The 24,780-nt window shown below is 44.6% G+C and overlaps 2 protein-coding genes across 6 annotated transcripts; one reads left to right on the forward strand and one right to left on the reverse strand.

The window, feature by feature from the left end:
- The first annotated feature begins 2,364 nt into the window (after positions 1–2,364).
- On the forward strand, positions 2,365–7,815 carry MTERF2 (mitochondrial transcription termination factor 2). 5 transcript variants are annotated; one of them, XM_035309728.1, is made up of 3 exons: positions 2,580–2,714; positions 3,908–4,106; positions 5,926–7,815. In XM_035309728.1, exons 2-3 carry the CDS (start codon positions 3,928–3,930, stop codon positions 7,133–7,135), a joined length of 1,389 nt encoding a protein of 462 aa, XP_035165619.1. In that variant the 5' UTR covers positions 2,580–2,714; positions 3,908–3,927; the 3' UTR covers positions 7,136–7,815. The 5 variants fall into 5 exon arrangements, with proteins under 5 accessions (XP_035165653.1, XP_035165619.1, XP_035165639.1 ...); XM_035309748.1 differs by lacking the exon at positions 3,908–4,106 and adding an exon at positions 4,820–4,994 and having other exon boundaries at positions 2,583–2,714; positions 5,928–7,815; XM_035309738.1 differs by lacking the exon at positions 2,580–2,714 and adding an exon at positions 4,820–4,994 and having other exon boundaries at positions 3,221–4,011; positions 5,928–7,815.
- A 2,301-nt stretch (positions 7,816–10,116) lies between these two features.
- On the reverse strand, positions 10,117–24,636 carry TMEM263 (transmembrane protein 263). Its single transcript, XM_035340844.1, has 5 exons — positions 24,614–24,636; positions 21,579–21,643; positions 20,390–20,509; positions 16,678–16,747; positions 10,117–11,913 (listed from the first exon to the last, which is right to left on the reverse strand). Exons 4-5 carry the CDS (start codon positions 16,739–16,741, stop codon positions 11,627–11,629), a joined length of 351 nt encoding a protein of 116 aa, XP_035196735.1. The 5' UTR covers positions 16,742–16,747; positions 20,390–20,509; positions 21,579–21,643; positions 24,614–24,636; the 3' UTR covers positions 10,117–11,626.
- Between the last annotated feature and the right edge of the window lie 144 nt (positions 24,637–24,780).

Below are 24,780 nucleotides of genomic sequence, written 5' to 3' on the forward strand. Positions count from 1 at the left end.
CCTCCCTCCTCAGCCCCGCCCGCCCCCACGGGGAGGGGCCGGGCTTATGTAAGCGCCTGCGTCACGGCCCGGCCCCGGGGCTCCCTCAGCGCCCCCCCGGCTGGGCGCTGAGGCGGGGGCAGCGCGGCGGGCAGGCCCTCAGCCGGTCCGGGGGTTTCATAACCGGAGTAATAGCCGTGTGAAGCACCGCTCTGCGAGCTGCTCCTCGCCACGGGCTGAGTAACAGCCGCAGCTGGCGTGCCCTTGTGCCGAAACCCCGCTCGGCTCCGAGCAGGGCTTCCACGTTGGGTCCCGTCTGAGCAAGGGAAGGAAGGTGAAGGGTACGTTAATTAAAGCGTCGAATCTCTAAGGATCAGTCTCCCTAAGTTGGTAGGAAGAGAAAATAGGCTCATGGTTAATCAAGGAACTTGTATAACTAATTAGGCTCACTAATTTAGCCCAGACCATGGTAATAAAAATCTAAAAGTGGGGGAGGGGTTAGAAGGGAAATAAGGTAATGTGAAGGTAAGGTGTGAAATCACAAGAATAAAATGTGAAGAGTCGAGTATACCAAATCTATCATGTTAAAAATTAAAAGTGCTTTTTAGGTCCCTGTTCTTAACACTGCTACATGCCACTATGTCATTCCTATTCACAGATACTTAACCGTTCTTGAAACTGCAATTAGAATCATTAAGCTTGGAAAAGCCCTCCAAGATCATCTGGTCCAGCCATCCCCCTACCACCAAGGTCACCCACTAAACCATGTCCCCAAGCACCACATCCAACATTCCCTTGAACGCCCCAGGGACGGTGACTCCACCACCTCCCTGGGCAACCCGTCCCAGTGCCTGACTGCTCTTTCTGAGAAGAAATGTCCCCTCATTTCCAACCTGAACCTCCCCTGGCACAACCTGAGGCCATTCCCCCTAGTCCTATTGCTAGTTATCTGCGAGAAGAAGCCAAATTAGGTAGGAAACAAATCCTGAACTGCGTTCATGGCACGGTTTCTTTCTGCAGTAGTTTTTCATGCTTAGATCAGATGATGAAAAATGTATTTGACAAAATAAGTGCTTCCAGAAAGAATACCTAGAAATAGTCTAGAAATCATTTGTGTGTCTTTGCATGATTTGTTACTCTAAGTTTAGTTGAGAACTGACACAGTTTCAGGTTAAAACAGAGGAAGCAGATTCTCACCATCACAGCTCATTTAGCTTCTGAAGCACATCCAGCAACCCCCTATTAATCCAATGACTGCATATCCACATTCATTGTTATATTCTTTAATAGGTGTGCTGATCACATGGAAGAAAATATCGTGATAAAAGAGAGGCAACACCACAATGATCACATTGGTGTTGCCTCTCACCAGGATTTGATCCTGAAGAAATTTTTCAGTGTGCTGCTTTCAAAAAGAGTAAAATAGTCTTTAGACTATTAGTAGTCTAATAGTAGAATAGCAGAGAATAGTAATTCTTCCAAGAAATAGATACTAAGAGAATAAAATTCCTCTAATAGGTGGAATAGCAGAGATTAACACCTCGCTGTGAGAGGCAGGAGGGCTGATTCCTGCATGGTGTATGTGCATGGTAACTGTTGCGGTACAGGGCGCCAGTCCTCACCAGCTCTGTCAATTCAGCTTCAGTTCTGGATGAACACAAGAAACAGACCGTCTCCGTTACAGTCAATAGGATCACCTGCTTCCCACCAGAGCACAGGCACTCAAGTAGCCTAAGTTTCAAGCGCTGATTGCTTTGACAGCATAATAATACCTCAAAATGATCAATTTTTCAATCGAGTTTGATTTTTCCATATTTACTGTACTAATTCTCTCTTGAAAGCTGTTCAAATGCAAACGCTTCCTAGCATTTCGCTTCTAAACATCCCTAATCATAACAAAGCCTATTTTAACCAGTGGAAGAACCTCAGGTGATTTTCCATGACAGGGACCGCGCGATCCAATGTACCACGCGCGCTGAGGCACCAACTGTACCCTTCTGAATTCACATCTGCAGGGTGGCACAGCCCTTGTTTACTGCAACCTCGGGCTTCAGAAATGCACTTCACTACCATTAAATGCGCCGATTCAAGCGGGTATCCCTTCCTCCGAGGGATGAAAACACGCCAGGGCAGGGCTGATGGCAGGCAGGAGCACCAGCTACACTTCTCCCACCCGCCTCCACCCTGCCTCAGAGCCCCTGCGCCGCGTTCGCTGCCTCAACCCACCGGGACCCCCAGAGAACGGGGCCCCTGCCGCCATCTCACGACCCCGGGGACTCCCCGGGGCTGTGCAGCCGTCCCTGCGGGCCGCGGCCGGCCGCCATGGCGGCGGGGCTGCTGGGCATGCCCGACCCGGCTGCGGCTCGCCCCGCCCGGCGGCAGGGCCCGGCGCGGCCGCGCAGCGCTCGGCGGCGGGAGGCAGGTGAGGCGCGGGGCGGCGGGGCCGGGTCCCGGCCGGCCGTGTGGGGACGGTGCGAGGCCGGGGAGAGGGCTTGTGGTGGTGGTGGGGGGCTCGCTGCGGGCGGCTGCGGGTACGGGGTCGTGTGCGGGAGCTCCTCTGCCTGGAAAGCTGGGCCTCGAGCTCGCGTGTTTTTGTAACGTTTCCTTCTGTCAGCAGGTGTGGAAGTGAAGTGTAGCTGCTTGCGCTTACACAGCGCTTCTCTAACAAAGTACCTGCTGCTGCTCCAGCCTTCTTCACGAGCTGTTCACATCCAGTCCGCACCGCTCTCTGCGAGGTAGATACTGACTCTTCCTGGTCAATGCAAAGGTCAAGCTAGGCAGGGAGTGGTTTCTTACTCAGCAAACCTACCAAGATCTGGCTGCGGTTTGCTGTAATGCGCAGGGTACTGACCAGCATGCAGGAGCAATTACACTGTTTGTGCCCTCAGGGAACAAAAAAGGGTGAAAAAACAAAACACGGACAACAGGTGTTTTTTTTTTTCTTAAAAAATATGCCTACATTTCTGAGTGAAATGAATGGTGAATCAGCCAGTTGATCCGAAATACCCACTTCCTACAGAAGGAGATGCATGTATCAGTCCCATTAAATAATGAAAATCATAGTACTGCTTCACTCTGTGGGTACAGTTTGCTGCAAGTGGGACTGGTCGGTGATAACTTCCAGGCAGACATTTGTTCACTTCCTCACTGCTGTTGTGACACCTGCTGATAAGGGGGGTGCTGCTGGCAGGGAGAGCAAACACTTATCTGGGCTGGCTTTTTTAAAAAAAATCAATTGATTTGCAATGCCAACAGCAATAGAAGTATCTAAAAAGTTGCAGCAGGTTCCTGCATTCAACGGGAACAGCAGTCAGCATGAGCTTTATGAGAACTGAACTGTTGGAGCAGGTTAAATAGCCAGAAAATGTGATACTGTTACTTACAGACTCTGAAATGCATCTTAGACGCCAAATCATAACTCCTAAGCATCTTCTCAGTTCCTGTAGTACACCATAACATTAAAAACCATTAATCTTGCTTTAATATGTTATAATTTGCTTAATGTTTTACAAGGGTTCCTGAGTATCCCAGTCCAACGTGGTTTAGCAAATGAAGTTTTCTTCCTTTTACCATATTCGGTGTTTGTGCGTGGAAGATCCTCGCTAGCACCAAGAAAAGAAAAGACTGTGATGTCAAACAGTTTCAGACAATATAAAGCTTCTTTTAAGAAGCTTAATAATTTCCGTGTCAGGTTTTAGAAAAGCACAATTTACTATGTCAGATTTTGGCCTTGTTTTTTTAAAAAGCTCTGTAACTAATTGGTAAAATGACTGTATTTTAAGTGACTGCATTACTCACAAGGCAATTTTATTTAATAGCAGGATTACACATTGAAATAAAAATCATGGTTAGTTTTGTTTCCAGTTGTACTTTGGAAGCATCATCTGCCACCCCAAAGAATTTTAACAATACTGTATTTCGCTGGCAGTTTCCAGTTGAGCTGAAGCAATGAAGAAAGCCCTGATCCTTCAGAGATTGCTTTGGCTTGGACCCACCGAATTCCACAGACCTACTCACAGTTCACAAGCGCAGGCGGTTGTATCTCTTCCTATGGAGGAGAGACTTCGTTTTTTGATCCCTGTGAAACAGTCACACTTTCAGGATACAGAAAGAACAGCACAGGAAAGGTTTGTGACTTACCTCCACTCAGAGCCCTTTCATAGCTCCTTGGAAAAATCGCTCGTTCAGTGCTGGAGCTCACTGGACAGCACTTCTCCAGTCACCAAGTTTATGAAAATAAAATTATTAGCCCTGCAGTTATGGCACAAACAGGTTCATTGGGAAGTAAGATTTTGCCTCAGAGGTTTGAAACAAAAAAAACAAGCTACAAAAACAAAAAACCACAGCATTTTGTTATTAACGTAAGCTTGCACGTAGTAAATTATTTTTTTAAGTCTTAATCTATTAGTTTATGATGCAGTAACATAGTAAGAGTCTGGATTTAGAAACTGAAGATCATCAGCTTAAAAGCAAATAGACATTTTCCTGAGAAAAAGTATTTTACTGTTGGAAAATATTTAACGCTACTTGGAACTCGGTGGAGGCTCTATCACTTAGGTTCTCGAAACAAACCACGTATTTTTCTTGAAAGACAGGCTATAAATGAGATTCTAGGGGTCTCATAGAGCTGTTCCTGCAATAGGCTTCTCACCGTATGTTATGCAAGAGTTGAGAGTGGATGATCATAACAGTCTTTCCTCTCTTAAAAAAATGAGTCTTACTTAATGCTCACGTGGGTACTTTTTGAAGCACACTGTGCTGTGGGAGAAAGCAACTATATAAATAGGATTGCCAAACGCACAAAGTAATTGTATCTCCGCATTTTTTTTTTTAAACTTAGAGTGGTTTTAAGCAGCGGCAGCCATTAGTGTGAGTATTTCAGAGACCAGCAGTTCTCACTTCCACACAGTGATTCCAAAAGGTTGTTACAAAACCGCCACCTAGGAAGTTAAAGATACGCTTGATGACATCTCTGCGTGACTGCTGCAGCAGCTCCTCTGGCCGTCGCGGAGCAGGTGGCAGTGCACGTGCTATTTGTGGCACCTGGCATTCGGCCTGAGCAGGGCTGGGGTATTGGGTTCTCCACAGCTACCCCGTGCTGGGTGTTTGGACCCCAGCTCAGCCGCACAGTGGCTGGCAATGACAGAAATTACCTGGAGACAGAAAGAAGGTGCCCGTGCAGCGGGCAGCTGTAGCAAAGTAGGAACTGGAAGAGGCAAGGGAAGGCCTGAAGATGAAGCACTGCACTTGCCTCCTCCCCCAAAATACCAGTTTAATTATTCAGCCCCAATTAACAGACTCAGCTAGTGAGAAACACACATACATACACAACTGGTTTTGATGATTTTTTTCCCTTAATTGCAAGGGGAATGATTTTATAAAGCAGCTAGGCTGTCAACTGCTACTGAAGGAGCACCAGGGAGGTCTCTGACACATGGAGGAACACATCATGCTCTAAACAATGCCTGAGCAGTTAAGCAAATACATTCAGAAGAGCTAAGAAAGGCGTTTAAGCTGTTTTTTCTTATTACTATTCATTTAGTGGAATTACTGTCAAATTAAATTGCATAAAACATTCTTCTAATACAGTACGAGTGAGCTGTAACGTAATGACACTGTCAGCTGCAGGAAATGGCTGACAGTTTGGGTCTTGTATGACAAGCAAGCAAGCATTTACACGGACGGAGCGCTGCCCCCATATCAGGTCTGTTGCATCTGCAAGTTATTGTTCCAGTGAGGCATCAGTCAGAACATTAACCTTTCAAAAGTCTTTTTTTCCCCCTCTTCCTTATAGAACGAAAGCCGAGTTTTGTGCTAGTAACAAAAAACACTGTTGAGAGTAATGTCTTATGCCAGCTCAGTCTAAATATCAATGACTCCGAGAACACTATGAGGTATAATTTGTTCCTTAAATGTGTTTTCAAAGAATTGTTTCTCTCTCCGCAGAGGGCTGCACTCCACGATGTTGAGAGGAGTTGCTCATGGTGCAAGAGATACGTTCACACTCCTGTTGGCAAGATCTCAGCACTGTAACCCCAGACCAAAATTTTTGTCCTTACCGACTGAAGTAACAAACAGAGGCTTCTTAATACATTCCACATATACAACCGATACAAAATCGAGAGAGGAAAATAAAAAGACCATTGAGAGTCTCTACAGATTGTCGGTCGACGTTAAGAAAATACGCAGGCTGAAGGAATGGGTCCTTCTCCAGGAGGTGGCCTACGTTCAGGAAGTTGCTAGCATCTTACAAGAAATGGGAGCAGATGAGACCGCTGTAGCCAGTATTTTAGAACGTTGCCCAGAGGCAATTCTCCGTAGTCCTGCAGAGATAAACGCTCAAAGAGCTCTATGGCAATTAGTATGCCAGAATGAAAAACAGTTGATTAAATTAATCGAGCAGTTTCCAGAGTCTTTTTTTACTACTGGGTATCATGAGAACCAGAAAGCAAATATTCTGTTCTTTCAAGAGCTAGGACTTAAGAATAACATAATCACCAGGTTCTTAACAAGCGCACCCAATATTTTCTACAATCCCGTTGAAAACAATAAAAAAGTGATAGAGACATTGCAGAGAAATTATTTAAGTTTAGGAGGTTCAGATGCCAATATGAAGCTCTGGATAATGAAGTTACTGAGCCAGAATCCATTTATTTTACTAAATACCTCCACCGCAATCCAGGAGAACTTGGAATTCCTCCAGAAGAGTGAGTTCAGCGACCAAGAAGTACTACAGCTGCTGTCTAAACTTAAAGGTTTTATTTTTCAGCTTACTCCGACTACCATGCAGAAGAGCATGCTTTTTTCCAAAAACGTCTTTAAGTGCAGCGATCAAGAATTAAAACAACTAGTGCTGAAATGCCCGGCCCTTCTCTACTATTCTGTTCCAATTCTGGAAGAAAGACTCGGAGGGCTGCTGAAGGAAGGAATTTCTATCGCGCAGATCAGAGAGACACCGATGGTGCTGGAGTTGACAACACAAATTGTTCAGTACAGAATTAAGAAACTCTCTGCTTTGGGGTATAACATAAAGAGTGGAAATCTCGAAAGCTTAAATGGCACTAAGAAAGATTTTGAAGTCAGTTATGGCAAGATACAGTCAAAGAAGGAGAGACCAATGTTTAATCCTGTTGCTCCTCTAAACACTCAAGATTAATTTGAATGCTGTGTTTTAAGTTTTGCAAAATAAAATAATCAAAATGAAAAGAGGTCTCGGTTCTTTGCTAAGAGCTGTAACAGAAGTCATCTTCACCAGACTGTAGTCTTAGCTGTGTTTTGCGCCACTGTGGGCTTTATGCACAACTTCATTGTACAATTGTAGCCTAATGCTTCAAGGTAGCATCGTAGAGCCTGGCTACGAGAAAGGTTGATTCATCATTTACATAAAGACTTGTTTATCCCCGAGGGAGCATCTCACAGGTCTTTTTGGTTCTGTTACATTTCCTCATCTAACTGGCCTCTAGCATCTTTGGCTTTCCAGGCCCATCACTGCACACTCCAGCCGGTGGTAGTGGCTAGGGAGAAACTCACATGGGCCCCAAATGACTGGGGAAAGGAAGAATCCCCACTGTTACATGGGTGTAACAGAACTCCAGCCTGTAAACCACTGGTGATTAAAGACGACCATCAGCTTTGGAAACAGCTGCCGCAGTTTCTAAATATATGGGCGACAACTTCTCAGATATCGCTGTGTGATTATTGTTGATGAGCGCTGGCTTTTAAAATAGTACCTATGCAACAGCGTTTAAGTTCTTAGGGGATCTTTATTTATTTTCATGTGTGGTCTGTGAATAATAGTATGAAATAGTAGCCCCATTAAAGATCCTCTCAGTAGAATTAGGATCAGCGATTTTATGTCTCAAAAATACAAACCACCACCACCAAAATACCCCACAAGCTTCCCTAAGCAGCTATTCCATACACACTCCCCCTTGACAGCAGGGCATAAATCAGGCACGCACCCCCCTGGGCCATTCTCTAAGGTCATTTTTTAGCAGGCATTTTGGCAGCACGGCCACGGGTGTTCCCTTCTCAAAGAGGAGTTTTAAATTGCAGAGGAAAGCTGGTATTGAATTACTTATTGGGAGGGTGGGCTGCACAAGACGCCGATTTCATACAGCCGTGAGCTGGAAACATCTGGCTGGAGCTGAGCCAGGACGGCGGCAGCTGAAGGTGCGAGCGGAGCCGTGGAGGTGAGCACCCCGCTCGTGGGAGCACGCGTGACCAGCAAGAACTCAGGTGGCGCTGCCGGCAGCATGGTAAGAGCTCGGCTGTCTTACTGAGCCATTTCTCTGCTGACTCTTCCAAAAGAGCTGTATAAGTTCCTTTTATAAGGATCGTTTTATAAGAGGAAGCTGGGAGGACAGCCGTATTAAACTTCACGCTCACCAGCCTTTGTCACGTTAGGACTGTAAAAGCTGAGCACCGAAGGACAAAGAGCACAGTATGTGAAGTCAAAAGCCTGCTTCCCCTCAGACACAAGGGGGCATTTCAGCTCTCTGAAGGCATTTGTAATGCAATCCACTGTAATGATGAACCCCAGAAATGATCAGTGATTTAGGGATGAAAAGGAGACCCAGACATAAGAGAATGTTTTCCATAAAAACAGTCTCAGCATTTCTACAGGTATCTGTTTGTAAGACTCCTGCTACAGCTTATTCCCATCACTTAAAGCACTTCCAGTGGCAGTGGAGAAAACAGGAAAATGACATATTTCCTTAACAGAGCCACAGCCAGAGTTATCCCAAACTCATTTTCCCTTTTGAATGTTTCAAATCCCCCCGCCCTTCCCCTTTCAAAACAAAAGCATGAAGAGAACGACTCTTTTTCCATACCAGCGGACCCAAATTCATCCAATCCTTCATTCATAACTCTATGCCTGGGAACCATCGCTGCTCTTCCCAGACACATTTATAATGAAACCTCTGGTCAGTCCCAGATACCAAAACATTTTCTTAGAGACTACTACAGCACTGAAATCCTCTTCCTAATCTCTTGCTGTTACAGTATGTACTGTTTATACCATTTCATATTTGCACATAGAAGTCCAGGCAGTGAAGAGGATTTTGCGTTGCATCTATGTGCAGACACCACTGCAGTGATGTGCAGTTTTTGCTAAGGGCTGCTCAGTACTATTTAGATCCAGGTTCCCTAGGCCATGATACAGCATGAAGAGTCACACCTAGGCGTTTACTAATCTGCCTTTCTCCACAGAGTAACTAAGGAAGCCTTCAAGAAGTCTGAAACAGCAACAATTTAATGTTTCACAAGCGTCAGGACAGAATCAGAACAAGTTCTTAAGAAGTGACTTTCATAAGCAAATGGGAAATACGCAGAATATAGGACAAAGCTCTTTTCCAAAACTAAAACCATATGCCATGTTAAAGCATTTCACTTTCAAGATTCAGAAGTAGTAACTACAGGATATACTAGGAACAAAACATAATGAAGTGCTGGCAGCTTTTTACAGCTGTAACATTGCTTATCTCAGACCATGCTCATTTTGCAGCAAGTTTCATAGCATAAAAGTTAAAGAATGCCATAAAAGAAAGGGGTATGACCAGTTCAACATTTGTGTCCTCAGAAAAGGATTAGGGTTTGGTTGAGTGTCACAAATCCCACTGTGGTCCCAAACAGCTGACTCGCAGGGTTCACTGGTAGCACTCTGGGGTATGTCTACATCACAAACAAGAGGGAGCAGACCACGTTAAATCACTCCCTGCAGCTCGATCGCTTCTTGTGGCCAAGCCAGCTCATTTCTGTAGCTAAATGGGATCTTTAAACCAAACCGTGTGCTGTACTGCTAGCTTTTGAGTATAAAAATAGTTAAATATTGCATTTATTGCATAGACTTACCTCATGACACGCTTCCAGCAGATTGGAGCTAAGCAGCCGGTGCAACTAACAGGAGCTGAGAAGTCTACCTGTTGGGTTTGCTCTCCCCACCACCCCAAGTCATTATGCGTGGTAATACCATGCTACCAACATAAACAGCAATCAATGATACCAAGTAAAGTTGTTCCAAACTGCAGTTGAAGTACCAATGGCTCAGAGAGACTAGGTTACTGCTGTACCATAATTTACAGTCTACTTTCAACACCCATAAATATAGGAGCGAGTTTTAGACACGTGATGTAATTTGATTTTTTTTAATTTCTAAAAAGTCTCCCTATATATCCTTCTTGTACAACCATAGCCACTGAAAAAGTAAGCTTTTACATGCTTAGAAGTTTTTTGTAGGAACACGAGTTTAAGAAAATACTGCATACACAATGTTCACAGCCTTCTATTATGGGCTTCCAGAGAAGTTACTTATTTATGAAGTCAACACGTGGGGGGAAAACAAAAATCACCAACAGCTTCTATTTTAAGGCAACCTCAAGCTGTGTCTTAGGAGTGCATTTTGCCTCATCTACTGCAGAGGACCTGTAGGTGTTCTCCTTTGAGGTGTGTCAAAGTTTGGAATCTGTCAGTATACAGTTTACTTGGACGATATATATGTGTTTTTTTAAGGCCTCTGATGCCTGTTTTTGGTTTATTTTTAAATAAAAGTATTGCATTTTACTCAAAATCAAGATGAAAAGTATGAGATAAAGATGTAGTGAAAAATTCTTGCATTTGTTTAAACCGAGCAAGAAACTAACCTGGCACACCACGGAGTTGAAACAGTTTTGCTAGTTCTTCAGTGGTTCCCAGCTACACCAAGTAACTTCTTCCACGTTACACAGTTGTGCTAGATGACCACAAACACCTGCCCAGTTTCCACGAAGCCAACATTTTTTTCTAGTGTCGCTAAGGAGTTGATCAGAAGCAAGTTTTCACTTGCAGGAAATAGATGCATATCATTAAATACACCTGAGAATTTGCAATCTTGTATTCAGTAAAAATTGACTAAAAGTTTCAGATACCAGGAGTCATAAAGAGTCTCTAAAGCTTGTTCTGTGAACTGTACAGAAATAACAGGACACAGTTTACACAGCTTCACCTAGTAAAGAGACGTTTTCTTTTTTTCCGAATAAGGCATGAAGTTGGTTTTTATGATCCCTTCTACCATGTTATTAAACTTTGTCACCTCCTCTCTCCTACTCATTTCCAATTTCTGCACACCTCCAGTTCTGTTTGCTGCCAGCTCGCTCTGGCAGAACGCATTGATAATTTTCAGGCTTCAAACAAACAGTTTTGTAACTATTTAGGCACATCCAATAACGCCATTACACAGCTCAAGGATCCTTAGCAGGAGGATGTGGATGCCACTGAGGACAGTAAACGGCACCCCATCAAACAGATGGTACGGCAGACATTACCAAGGTAAGTTTCTATGTTCACATTTTAGTCCACAACTGCAAGACTTACAGTAAGTGAATATTCAAATATGTATAATCCCTTCAGATACACGTACTCACTTCTATAGTTACCAAGTGTTAACATTTCACCAGATACAAAGCTTGAATCTAGGCTCTAACAAGTCTTCAGACACTGTGCTACCCAAGCTTCTTCTGTCCTTTTCAGATGAAATTAAGTTACTTGCACAGCTCTGTAGAAGATGGAGTGTCTAAGACGCATGGCTTCTCATGGTCCAAATCTCAGCAGATTTTAACGCCACCGATGTAATGTTCTGGAGAATCAAGTACGTCTCTCAGTTTTGGCTTTAGTCAGACTTATCCTTTTTCTTTCCCGTTAAAGGCACTTTACTTGCAACAGCAGATCCTACAGCTGTGACACCTCCAGCCACAGCAGAAACACTCCCTTTGACTAGCCCTACTCCCATCGAAGGCACAGACGTGACTGCTGTTTTGGTGATTTCCAAGCTCTTCCCTCCAATCCAGGCAACACCCCCAATCGTGGCACCAACAGCCCCCTTCGTTACACTGAAGATGCCACCAGTCACACGGGAAAGCATGCCCGGCTGCTGCTGCGGGTGGTCCTTCAGTGCACCTGAGGGAGGAAACAACATGGAGTCAGTCACAGCGCCGTGACTAAAGCATTTTCAGAAGAGTTATTCATAAGCGTTTCCTTTTACAGCCTAACAACCCCTGCACACCGTCTATACTTACCTTACAGGTTGTTTTTCTTGGATGCTCATACCCAACACTGTTAACCAAAGAGGAGAGGAGACTTTGCTGCAGGGAGACATACCTCAGTGCTGCTTTCTAAAACAAGTCAGCACCGAGCCTACAAATATCAGGCATATAGCTCCCAGACAGTGATAAACCCCAGCCCTCTGTGTGCACCACCACCCTTCCAGGCTCTGCAAGGTCTCGTGGCCACGTTAGCCTCACTGCTGGATTTCATTAATGGCAGGGGAACAACTCCTGCTCCTCTCCATCCCAGTATTCAGAATTAACCACAGGGCCAGGTTGCTAAAACATCCTCCCACCCTGTCCAAAAAATAAAACAACAACAAACCAAAACCAGAAAAAAAAAAAAAAACACGACTAAAAACAACAACCTAATCAAACCAGCAGCAGAACAGTGTTGTACGAGTCTCAAAGGCCTGGAAGAAGTTTCCTGGAGAAGCAGAGCCTGAGGTTTATTAGAAGAGAGCTGTTCTTTAAGAAGAGCTCACCTTGAGAGACAGCTGTTTCTTTCCTTACTAGTGACTGTTTTGAAGAAGTGTTTACAAGGGTTGTATGCAGGGGTCACAAAGGAGGGGAAGAAGGTTACGAACAGAAGAGCAATCAGGAGTCAGAAGAAGTATGAGAAGGACAAAATTGATGCAAAGCCTGCAGTATCACTTCCTTTCTTCAACATCTACACAAAGCTAATTTTCTTCCCAAAAGGTGTTTTCTGGAGTTCAGATAGGAATGGTGAAAAAAAGAAGCCAAGCAGCCAAATAACTTCCAATGAGCTCATTAAATACACAAAGTTGTTCCCAAAGGCAGTAATAGCAATATTGACAGGCTCCCAACAGAAATCCCAGTATGACACACAGAAACAAAACTCAAGCTGTAGGATTTCTGCATGTTGTTGACCATCTAAATCTGTTTTTACTTTTTAATGTTATGTTTTAACTTGTATTTTGCATGGTTCTTTTCTCTATGCCATAAATTGATTCATATTCCATATTTATGGTACAATTTATTAGCTTCAAACTAATAGAAAGTGTTAGAATAAAGACTCTCAGAACTAGCCGTTTAGTCCTCTAGTTTAGTAAAGTAGTCCATGTTTTTAACTGCAGGCCTCAAAATCCTGAGGATACACACACCTTGTCTCTAAAATAAGCTAGGACTGTAACTCCACAAGCCACTACTGCATAAACTCCATCTAATCTTGAAAAAAACAGGACTTCTGAAGCGGTTTGTTCTGCACCAACAGTATGTTAACGCTGTATTTAAGCACGCGAGGATCTATCGCCTACTATACCTATAAACTAGCTTAACCCTCACACGTTTGTCTCCAAGGTATTTTTGGCGTGAACCCTGAGAAATCTCCAGTCTTCGCGACCATGTCATAAAGGTAAGCATGTCTCAGTTCCTGCCTTGTTAATTCCTTACCAACTCCAAATACTATTAATATCATTTTAAAACAAGTTTCAGAGAAAACAGCATCAAGAGACAGCTAGTTAACAAGAATGTTACAAGTCATGGATTTTTTTTGGTAATTTCTAGCTACCTGGAGGTAATATATGGGATTTAGCAGATACGTTTCCCTTTCTTAAGGAAAAACAGCAGGGGGAACCAAGAAAAGGGCAAGTGGAACCACGGTGGGCAGAGCTAAGGAAGAAGCAACCACTGAAAAAAGAGGGGAAGGAGTCTGCAGCAGAACGAACATGCTTGAAAGAAGACATTGAATGCAGAGAGGCTAGACAAAAAATAGATGAATCAATAAATCAGATCTAGATCCAACAGAGACCTGTATCCAGCCCCTGTCAACGCATTCACTCCGTATTGTGATGTGCCACAGGGGAAGCAGCAGCAGAGGTCTGTCCCCCTCCCATGCGATTTGTTAGGCTCTCCTGATTGCTGACAACTTGCATTAAGAAGAGTTTCCATGAGTCAGCTCCAAGCACTCATGTACTACAAGATGAAAGTTAAGGTGAACAACTTCCCACGGATATCCAGTGACTTTGTGGTTAACGCCACAAGTGACCTAGGACTCGGAATTTATTTCAGAAAATGCTAAAATCAGAGTTCCTAATTGTGCACCCATCTTAATTCAAACAAAAGATGCTGTCCAAATGAGGTCACTTTTTAAATATTGCAAAGAAGTCATAAAAGAGCAACAGTGCCACTCAAGGAAGCAAAGATACTAAAAATGCTTCCATCTTACGCTAGTCTCTCTTACCTAAGAAATCTGTACGGATAACAAAAAGGGTTGGGGAAACTAGGAACATAAATGACAGCTTGTTACTTGAAGCCAGGTAATACCCTTGCTGGTTCATTCTATGCCTGTAGCCCTCAGCCTGAACATCTCCAGCACAAACGCACTGCCAACACAAGCAAGTAGAGATTAGAATTAACATTTACATAAAAAAAGCCTTTAAAGATTTTTTTTTTTTTTTAATTGTTGGTCAATTACTGTTCTAGGATATACATTTCTGGTCTCCTTGTTCCTTAGCAGTACAAGAAAGCTAAAGACAGCACTTTGCTAGATCTAGGGAGGAAATTACACAAATTCCTTGTTCAGGGGTTGGCTCTGCCACAGTACCTTGAAACCAGCTTCAAGCTGAAAGAGACTGACAGTGAACCAGTTTGGACATAGACCGCAAAAGTAAAGAAAGTAAAACACAAGAAAAGTATTATAGAAAGTAAGAGCAGAAAAGCTTCTTCTATATACTCATTTCCCTAAAGCCTTTGGGCACCAAGCTGGTCAAGCTGGAACTATTTTCTATCTTCACACAAAAAAATAAAAAATAAAAAAAGGCAAAACAAAACAGCAAATTAGTTTTGGAATGGAGCCTTTCCTCTAGGAACTTTCTTTGGCAGCCATTCAGAGCCAATCTTCTTGCCAACATCAAACTGGTAGCCTTCCAGCCACAATTGGCCATCTTTTTGCAATGCTGTAAGCATATCACATATGACAGCCTGGTATGACATCTAAAATAGGGATGCTCTAGGGTATTCCAGTATGTTATTAGACTCATAGGGCTTGAAGACTGCCCATGAAGCAAAAGGAAAAGAAAGCCCTCAAGGATGCGGTTTCCATTAAGATGAGCTGTATTTCATTCCACTCCTAACTATGGCAGCCTTCTCCATCTGTTTAAACTACACACAGAAATTGATTATTTTCACATTGAAATAAGAAACTTTACAGAAGAAAGCAAGTCTTAGTTACTCACAAATTTTAACCAAAACCCTGCGCTAGTGAGTGATGATGGAGCCCTGCTGTTATGTTCTGAATCTGGACAAACTACCCAATATTCTGGAAAGATTAAAAAAAAAAAAATCCCTGCAGTTTCACCATCTTCCTCATGGAAGAATCGGTCATGGTTTACCAGCCAGGCCACTGTTCAAATTTTATGTGTGAGGTTTAATGTGTTAAAAACACAACTCAATCTTTAAGGGGGAAGAAGAAAAAAACCTCTGAAGTTAGACTAGAATGTAACACGTACTAGGGCACAGGTTCCAACCTGGCATTTGTTTTCAGAAATGCTTCTAGGATCTTGACAACCCCCTAAGAAGTATTTTCTTCTAACAACATTACCCTGTAACAACTTCATGCATAGTAGGGCTTAAGAACCACTGTGCTACAAAGAACTATTTCTCCCTTTCCTCTCACCTTCTTGTACTTGCGTTTCCCACCTAATAGTTGAGAAAATAGCAAGCTATTCCACTTGAACCCAGTCTGCTGCAGCTACTGGACAATACTGTTGTTCAAATGAAGCAAATTGCTCAGTTAAATGACGCATAAAAGCTGAAGAAAGAATACCCTGCAAAGAGAGCTTTAAATTACCATTATAAATTGAAGAGTAACAAAATGAGAGGAATCAGGACTTGCTGACCTCTACATCTGATACATTTGGTCTTAAAAGCAAGAAAAGACAAAATCCAGACAACTTCTGTGCCCAGAACAGTTTTTGATCTAGTATGCTCCCAGCCATGCTATGCAAACAGGATTCCTCACGGTGCAGCTGGTCCACAGCCTAGACAGGAATATTGCTCATTCACAACTTCATTTCCTCTGCAGATCTAATAACTGATGTAAAATTCATTTGGTTCATGGGACCGAGATGCCACTGCATTAACAAAGTCAAGCGTTTCTTTGTTTTCACGGAAACATGAGATTAAGTCAACAGTTGGAACCACAATTAATTTTATTATGGAAAAAAAACACAAAACCTCTCCAGAAGTAGCAGTAAGCACATCTTGTTTAAAACTCTCAAGTACTATGAACTCAGCAAGACACCCAAGAGCGAAGCCGGGCTCTTTTCATCTCACATATGGACAGCAGAAACAAATTCACAGACAGCAGACCAATTCACATCTCTGGAAACTTATCTGCAAGTTACATCCTCCAGTGTCTGCCCAGCTTCTCTGTACTTTATCAGCAGAATTATTAACCAAATTGCATTCAGTGGGTTTCTACCAGGATCACACAGAAGTGACCAAGAATTGCAGGCCCATCCTATCCCAGGGCTGGGTTATTTACCATTACTTAAAAGTTAAGAGTTTAGGTTGCAGGGTGTTGTTCTCTTCCAAATAATTGAACTGTAGGTGAATTTCTGTTGGCTTACTTGGAATTATGAAAACTAATACATACCTTCTGGTGGTTCATCATGAAGGTAGGATGGGACTTCCTGTTGATTTTTGTCCGTTTGATTCATTATTACCTAAAAAGATAAATTCATATATTCTGTACATCTCTTCTGCCAAAGCAATAATGTAAGCCCTGAATCTAAAATTCAGGTAGTTTAAGCTCCCCAGAACAGGAGCTTATTTTTCATTACGAGATAAGCTAGCATCTGTTGCCTGATTACCGCACTTTTTATTATCAGCCCGTGCTGTTGCACAATTCTACCTACTTGTGAAGGAGTCAATGCCCCCATTGGGTCAGCAGGCCTGGAGAGAGCGGTCACCCTACGCTAAGCACATCTCAAACCCAAGAAGTAATCAGGCAAAAACAGCATGAAAACAAAACAGCCACCATCGTGCGATAGCCTGTGTTTATGTACTACAAATAAAAGGTTAGTGATCCTACTGGCAAACACTAGGAAAACAACAGCAGCATGCCTGTAAGATCTGTTCAGACCTAGAAAGCAGTAGCTTAGAGAAACAAATCCTTGCAGGATAATTTGAATAAATGCCAGGAAAAAAAAAAAAAGATGAAGTAAATGCAATAAAAACACTCTAGTTATCTTGTAACAGTACTGCCTACACAATGCGGTGATAGCAGCGGAACTGGAGTATTTTAACTATGCACAAACTTCCCAATGAAAACATTTCAGAAACAGGCAGGTTTTTTGTTATTATTATTTACTTAAAAAACACCAAAAGCTATTTCCCAGAGCAGTTTGAGCACAGAAGTCCCCAAAGGGAAGGGGAAGCACAAGAGAAAGCTCAAATCAGCAGCGCTGCTCACTGCATCTCCCCTCCTGTGGGGAAGAAAGCAAAGTGCAGGACCTCCCCCACCAAAGCATGCCTCTGCGCCAAGACCTACCTCCTCCCCTGAGCCCTCCTGCCAACCCTGCTTTCTCTCCTCAGCAGGTACCGAGGTTAGGAAAAGGGGAAAGAAAAAAGCAAGCTGCGTTGTGCCACTCAGCATCCTTCCATTTTCCTGCCTTGCCACTGACTTTTTTATTTGCCTCCCCCCTGAACAAGCACAATCCCTTTACATTGCTCAATTTCTTCCTGGACTCACTGAACACCACAAGAATTCCAGCCCCTCCTGCCGTGCCCAGACCTCTCTGCAGTTCAGGTGGGTGAGAAGAAAGCAGGGGCTGAGATCTGAAAAAGGGATGAGGAGGCAGAAGCAGAACTCAAGGGTAGGAAGACTCACCTGGAAAACAGGAGCTAAAACCCTCACAATGTAATTATGAAGTCAAAACATCACAGTAAGAACCAGCACCCACACGATGAGTGACAGATCTTTGGATGAGAAGAAAGCCTAAACTGAGTATTAAAAATCCCTCGCAACCAGCACTAAAGGCATCAGTTAATGGCTGAGAAAACGCAGGTATCTCTACACAAGCAGCTGAATGGGAAAGCAAGCGAGAACATCTATCACCAAGATGGCTAATTTTATGGCCATGCCCAACAGGCACAGATCAAAAGCCTGAAATGGAAAGGTGGAAGCTGAGAAATAGGGAAGTGCTTAACAGCACATTGTTATGGAAGACTAAATGCATGAAGGCTAGGAGGCAGTTGGAAAACGTAGCAGTTATATAATTCCTCGTTTAAAAAAATTAAGAGCCTGACAGAATCCAGGGAGAAACAGAGGTGGTCCAGGGCTCTGTGAAAGGACCAGATTCAGTGCCAAGCGATTCCTTCGCATTTATTCTCCTTATTATTGCGAGATGTAACATACACAAGGACTTCACTGGGATAAGACACATGGATGATTTTGTATCTCCTAACTCAAACATATCAAACACTGTAGGAAACATAAGGCAGATACTGCAAGAAACTGACAGGCCTGACATTTCCATCAGAACTTCCGTGCACAGCTAAATAACTGTGTTGCTACTTAACAGGTGGTCATTTTGATCATTAAGATGATTACTGCATTAGGAAGGAGATTTTAATTTGCTGCATTAAGAAAAATCCTTAATAAAAAGATTATAACCTACCATGCCTTACTTCAAACATAGGAGAAGTGACAAAAATAATTGTAAAGACTCACGGGAGACCCAAATGAATTAGGACAGAGAATAATTAGTCATTATGAAGAACAACCTCTGCAATGCATTTAAATCCCCTATACCTAGCCTGCATGCAGCTCCCAAAATAACCTCAGATGAAATTCATTGCTTGAACTCCCAAACGGTTCTGTCAGGAATTCTTTGTAAGAGCCTCAGAAAAAAATAATTTAATTTCATGAACACAGATAAAGATATTGGGGTTATGAACAAGTTTAGATGACAGATGGAATTCAGTTTTGAATATGGCAAAATGCTAGAAAGTGTTGCAAGAGTCTATGTAAGTTTTAGCATTTTCCACTACTAGGAAAGTACTTGACATGACAGCACTGACAGTCAGTACAACCCCAATCAAGTATCAAGGATCTATTGCGCTAGGCATCACGTAAGTATTTATTAAAGACGAGTCCTGTCCAATGGAAAGAACTAGAGTAAATCTGGCAAACAGATAACATGGGGAAAAGACTGCTTCATGGCTCCCCGTAATCCTGGTTAGGTGACTGTCAGATTTACGTGCAGTTCCCAGCAAAGATAAATGAGTAAAGCAGTGTATTGGCAGGGGACCTTCACAGCAGAGCTTCTAGTTCAGTGACAAAGTATTAGAGAAGAAAAAAATGTGAAATATTGCAGCACTACATCAAAACATTGACGCATTCCCTCCCCTTGCTCCCTTCCCCAAAAGGTCAAGGTTATGGAAATTTTGAGCACAAGCTACTTTTTAAAAGGTACACCAGATTTTTAACCAATGTATCACTCACCTTCTAACTAATACAACTCCTTTTAAACCACAGAAATGCTTCACTCTCCCAGAACTATATGGACTATGGTGTTCTATGGAAACTGCTGTTTTAAGACCCCGAAGTCAGCAGAGAACTTCACCGGTCTGAACAAAGCAGATAAAGAAAAACAAGGCACTCTTGATGGGACTGACTTCATCCTACAGAGAAGTGAGCCTACAGGCATCTGGAGACCAGGAAGTTGAAAGCTTCTATGTGATGCATGGTTCTGTGGGTGCCTGGAAGCACTGCAGTGATGCTCCAAGAGGTGTACCCTATGAACTTGTGAGGAGTTTCACAGCTCTCCTACTGTCCCAGCATAAGGACAAACAGAATCAAATCACCGTCAGAAAAGGTGTACAGCCTGACCCAAAACAGAACTTGGCACAGAGGAGAGCTCACAAAGCACAATCACAAGCCCTTTTGTTTTTCAATGGCTCTTCAGTGAAATGCAGAATCAAGACCCACCTCCAACAAAGGGCTTGAGCATGAAACTTTAAGATATCTAGGTTACAGTTCGCCTACATTGTTGTATCTAGTTTTGTGTGTCAGGAGACTTAAGAGCCTCTGAAAAATGACCCAAATTCCTTTGTGCTAAACAGTGCGTAGCTTATCTGGTGAAGAGGAAATTCTGAGCACAGAAGCATGTCCTGAACCTGGCTTGTGTCCAGAGATTTAACATATTTCTATTGAATGCAGGTCAAGGATATGGAATAACTTCATGGCAGCAAAAGACTTCATGTAATCTTCAGAAGAAGAGTGCATGAAAATAATTTTTCTTCAAAAATTGGAGTTTTCTGGTTTTCTATCTTTTACATATCATCCTAGTGAAAGCACTCACCTACAATTCAACTCCTCCTTGGTCTGATAAGATCCAAGCTCGTATGTCCCACCTTGCAAGGGAGTCCTCTGTCACCACACTGCAGCGTATCCTGAAGGAGATTCCCTTTCACTCTCCCTGCTGAAGGTGTGTCCCCACAAGAGAAAAGAAAGCAAAATTAATGAGACACAGAAGAGATTAAAACTCTCAGCCAACACCTAAGGCACTAATCTGGAGGTGCAAGGGTAAGGTTTTGTGGGGAGAATTAGGTCATTCATACATGGCATTGATTAAAGCACCTTGAGAACTTAAATCAGAAGCTGCAGATTCAAAGCTCCCCACACACTGAGTCATGCAGAGATGCAGAATACAACAGCAAAGTTACCAATATTGCAAGCATACGCAACAAGGCAAAGCTGAACTTTAGAATTTTTATGATACGTTTTTCAGAACCTTCTTCAAATTTTGCTAAGACTGGTAAAAGAAAAAAAAAAAAAAGGATGGGGGAGGTAAAAGACAAAAAAAAGGATGGGGGAGAAGCAAACAAATAGGTTTCTTTGGTATTTTCATCCTGTGATCTCAAATTCATTGTCTCGTGTCCCTAGGACAAAAGACTCATGCTTCATTTAACAAACACACTCAGTGATCACACAAAATCAAGGAGTTCAGATCTCCATGATTTCTGCCAGAGCTCAAATGGACGAGCATGAAGCACATATGTGGTCTATCAGTGGCACTTTCCAGCCTCCTTTGTCATTTGAGCAGATAAGTAAATAAGCTTTGTGTTTTCTCAGTGAAGAAAGCAGACCTTAAGGGAGTTTTTGAACAAGAACATATATAAACTACTGGCTGTTTCTTTCCCTCCATGTTCATGAAGGTAGTATTTGTTCAGGAGGTAAGAGATCATTTATCATACTTACTAATACATTGAAACATGTATCAACCTTCATAGCAAAAGAAGTGGAACTCACTTTTTCAATTGGTTTTGAAGAAGAAAACCCAGATTCCCATACTGTCAGAATACAAAATATCTGTAAGTTTTAGAGCTTTACATGGTTGTAAAGAAAGAAGTGGTTTAGAAGAGAATTTTTAGTTTGAGAGCTGACAACTGTTAGAGCGTCACTGAACGAAAGCTCTACGAAGTTCTGGAGGTGAAGGTACAGCCACGCATACGTTCACATCCAAGCTGTTAAAAGTAAAAATTCCTCACCAAATATATTCCTTTGTGAAGGAGACGTCTGGTCAGCTGCTTCCCCAGAGATATTCTGCATACACCTGCAAGAATGGGAGCAGATTAATGACATTGCATGGAACAGTGCCATGATCCTGCCACGTGTACACAGTGGGAACCACACGCACACAGCCCTGCAGCAGAGAGAAGGAGACTCAGCACGGCTTTCAGGAGCCAGAACTGTATCAGATTTATCTCACCGACACATTGGTTTTCCTTCTGTGTTCTTGGGCAACAGAGATGATTCTACTTAATCCATGAGCTGTCACGAGGATTAGTACAACTTGTGGTAATTGGGCAATGTCAGGACGCAACCTCTCCTTAATGAGCCCGCGGTTCTTGGACAGCGACTGGTATAAAACGTTAGCCTCCTGCTAAGCAGCGAGCTCTAACCACTACGGGCGCGCGTGCAGCTTCCCCAGCTTCAGATGATGCTCATGCTGCCTCTCTGAGTTCACGGACAAAAAGCCCTACTGTTTCAGCTCAGCAAACCCGGCCCAAGCAGCAGCCAGTGAGAGCTGGCTTGTTTCAATGCCACCACTCAGATATTTGTGGGCAGCAACGAAACTACCCAAGGACGAGGCCAATTTCACTTGGCAGCAGAGCGCCGCTCCAGAAGGCGGCCGCGGCAGCAGGCAGCGCTGGACGTACCCCCTGGCACAAGTTCACATCAACTACCTCGTCTTTGTCCACCGCGGAACAAACAGCTTCCTTCTGCCCACCAACTTAGGCGGTCAGAGGGCTGAGCTGCAGAGCTGGTGGGAAACACCAGCCCTCGCCACGCATACAGCTCCCTGTCCCCCTTTCAGCAGCCACAGCAGACTTCAAAATGAACCTGATGTATCCCCCACACATGAAAAAACTCGTTCTGTGGATGACAGTTTTAAGAAATGCATTTTGGACAGAGTAACAGTGTTCTGCTCTCCAAATCAATCAGGGAAATAAGCCCGAAGCCAAAAAGGTGATCCCACCCGTGACTGCTCTTCAGGGTACTGCTTCAAGCAGCACAAGTGATCCCCGGACTACTTGCCTGCTTGCTTTACACCCTGGAGGAGTGCTTGTAACATGTCATGAGCCAGAGGGTAAGTGCTGTTAGCCCTCTCAGACATAACCCTCGGAGCACAGCCTTCGTGAAAATGTGTTTTTCAGCTATTTCATGCAAAGGAGGCACTTGACTGAGTTTCTGAAAGAAGAAAGAGTTGATGCTAACAGCACTGGAGTAAAAATAAAAATAAAAATAAAATCCAGGCTTGTAGAAAACGTGTAGTTAAACACCAAGGACATAGCTGGCATTTCAACAAGCCTTCTGTTTAAAAGCCAAGCTTCAAAATTCAGATTTGTATACAAAGCAAGAGGGGCTTGAAAATGAGCGTGCTGATTTCAAAGGAGCAAGACACAGTTTTCAGGGAAAAATGAGGGCAAGTTCATCAAAAGTTTCCAGGTGTGAACCACAGCTTAATTATTCTTAAACCTACAGGAGAATGGGCTACAAAAAATACAAAAAAATACCATGTCTACCCTAAGAAATATAAATAACAGGCTCGCGGGGTTCAGCACACAATTGTGAAGGTAATGCAACGTAACCGTATTAAAAAGGTAAAAACCAATAAACCTAAACCCACACAAAGCCATAAAAAAGGAGGTGTCACTTGTGGAAATAAAACCACGACACCTTAACTCTGCCCAGCACGTTAGAGCATCATACCCACCTCTAAGGGAACGCAGCATTTCTCTACCACCCTCAGCTAAGGCAGGTACAGATCGGGCTCCAGGGGACCCTGGTGTTGGTAGCCAGGTTTCCTCCCACCCAGATACCAAACCAAAGGCAGCAGGAATCTGAACCCCATTTTCTGGTCTCCCAAAGCCAGTTTGCAGAAGCTCAGTGGCAAACGCCAGCAAGGCCGGGGTAGTGCTCCAGAGAGAGCAAGGCCCGGCTGCACCTCTCCAGGCCTGCTGGCGGCCACCCTCCTGCCAGCTCAGCCCCACAAGCGTCCCTGCTCCTCCGGGGGCTTTCACACCCCAAAATCTCTGTCCTAGGAGATGGGGCCAGGCACTGCCTCGCAGCCAGCAGCACAGCAGCCGCTGAACTTTCTCGCTAATGAACAATAACGAGCGTTTTCCCTGGGGTCTCTCGTCTGTCTGCTGGCTCCTGCCTGACATTTCGACCTGCTCCCAAGGACCACCATTTGGGACTGATCTCCGCACTGGCAGGGCAACACCAGCTCCACTGAAATATCGCTTTACAGAAACACCAAGCTTTAAAAAAAAAAAAAAAGGTCTGGCCAGTATTTACTGAGCAGCCTTAACACCGATGTGCACACACGCTGGTGTCTGTGTACCGAAGCGAGCTATCTCGCACATGCCCTGCTAATTACACAAAGGCACACTCGCTGCCCAGAGCAGCCCTCCGGGCACACCGCGGCAGGGACACGGCCACGTCCGTGGGGCACTTCTCTTCCTCGGGGACGACGCCTGGACCCGAGCCCCGCTTGCACGAGCGGAAGGCAGCGCTGAACCCGTCTGCGAGGTGTCCGCACCAGAACCAGCAGCTTGGACTCGTTTTGGACTTATTTTGAGGCCACACCACCTAAACGCCTGGGCTGGGTGAAGGCAGCGAGCCTGGTGGCCCCCAGAGAAACCCCAAGCCCACAAACCCACACGCTTCTTCCCCGCTCCGCTCCATCACACCGCACCGGGAGGGGAGCTAGCGGGGGCAAACGCATGGAAGGGGGGGGCGCGGGGGGCGGCCAGCACCAGGCAGCCCCGGACCCCCCCGGCACTGACGTGGCAGCCGAGGCCGCGGCGGAGGCTCGGGAGCCGGGCCCGCCTCCCCCGCGCCCCCTGCCCCGGAGGCGCCGCCGGTGCCCGGCAGAGCCCGGCCGCCTCTGCGCTTCCTGCCGGGGCTGGGGGCAGCGCGTCCCCGCCGCCTCCTCCTCCTCCTCCTCCTCCTCCTCCTCGGCGGGGAGGCGCCCCCTTAACCCCGGCGGCCTCCGCTGCGTCCCTCCCTCACTCACCGACCGAGCGCAGCGGGCGCGGCGCGGCCCGGCTCCGCCGCAGACTTTACTCCTGCGCCGTTCCCCGCTGCCGACGTGGCGCCCGCCCGCCGCCGCCACCGCCCGCCCCGTCGGCGCCCGCAGACCCCGCCCCAGCGCCCGGCGCGGCCCCTCGGCGGCAGGGGGGG

The sequence above is a fragment of the Oxyura jamaicensis genome, chromosome 1, assembly GCF_011077185.1.
Source record: "Oxyura jamaicensis isolate SHBP4307 breed ruddy duck chromosome 1, BPBGC_Ojam_1.0, whole genome shotgun sequence".
Lineage (NCBI taxonomy): Eukaryota > Metazoa > Chordata > Aves > Anseriformes > Anatidae > Oxyura > Oxyura jamaicensis.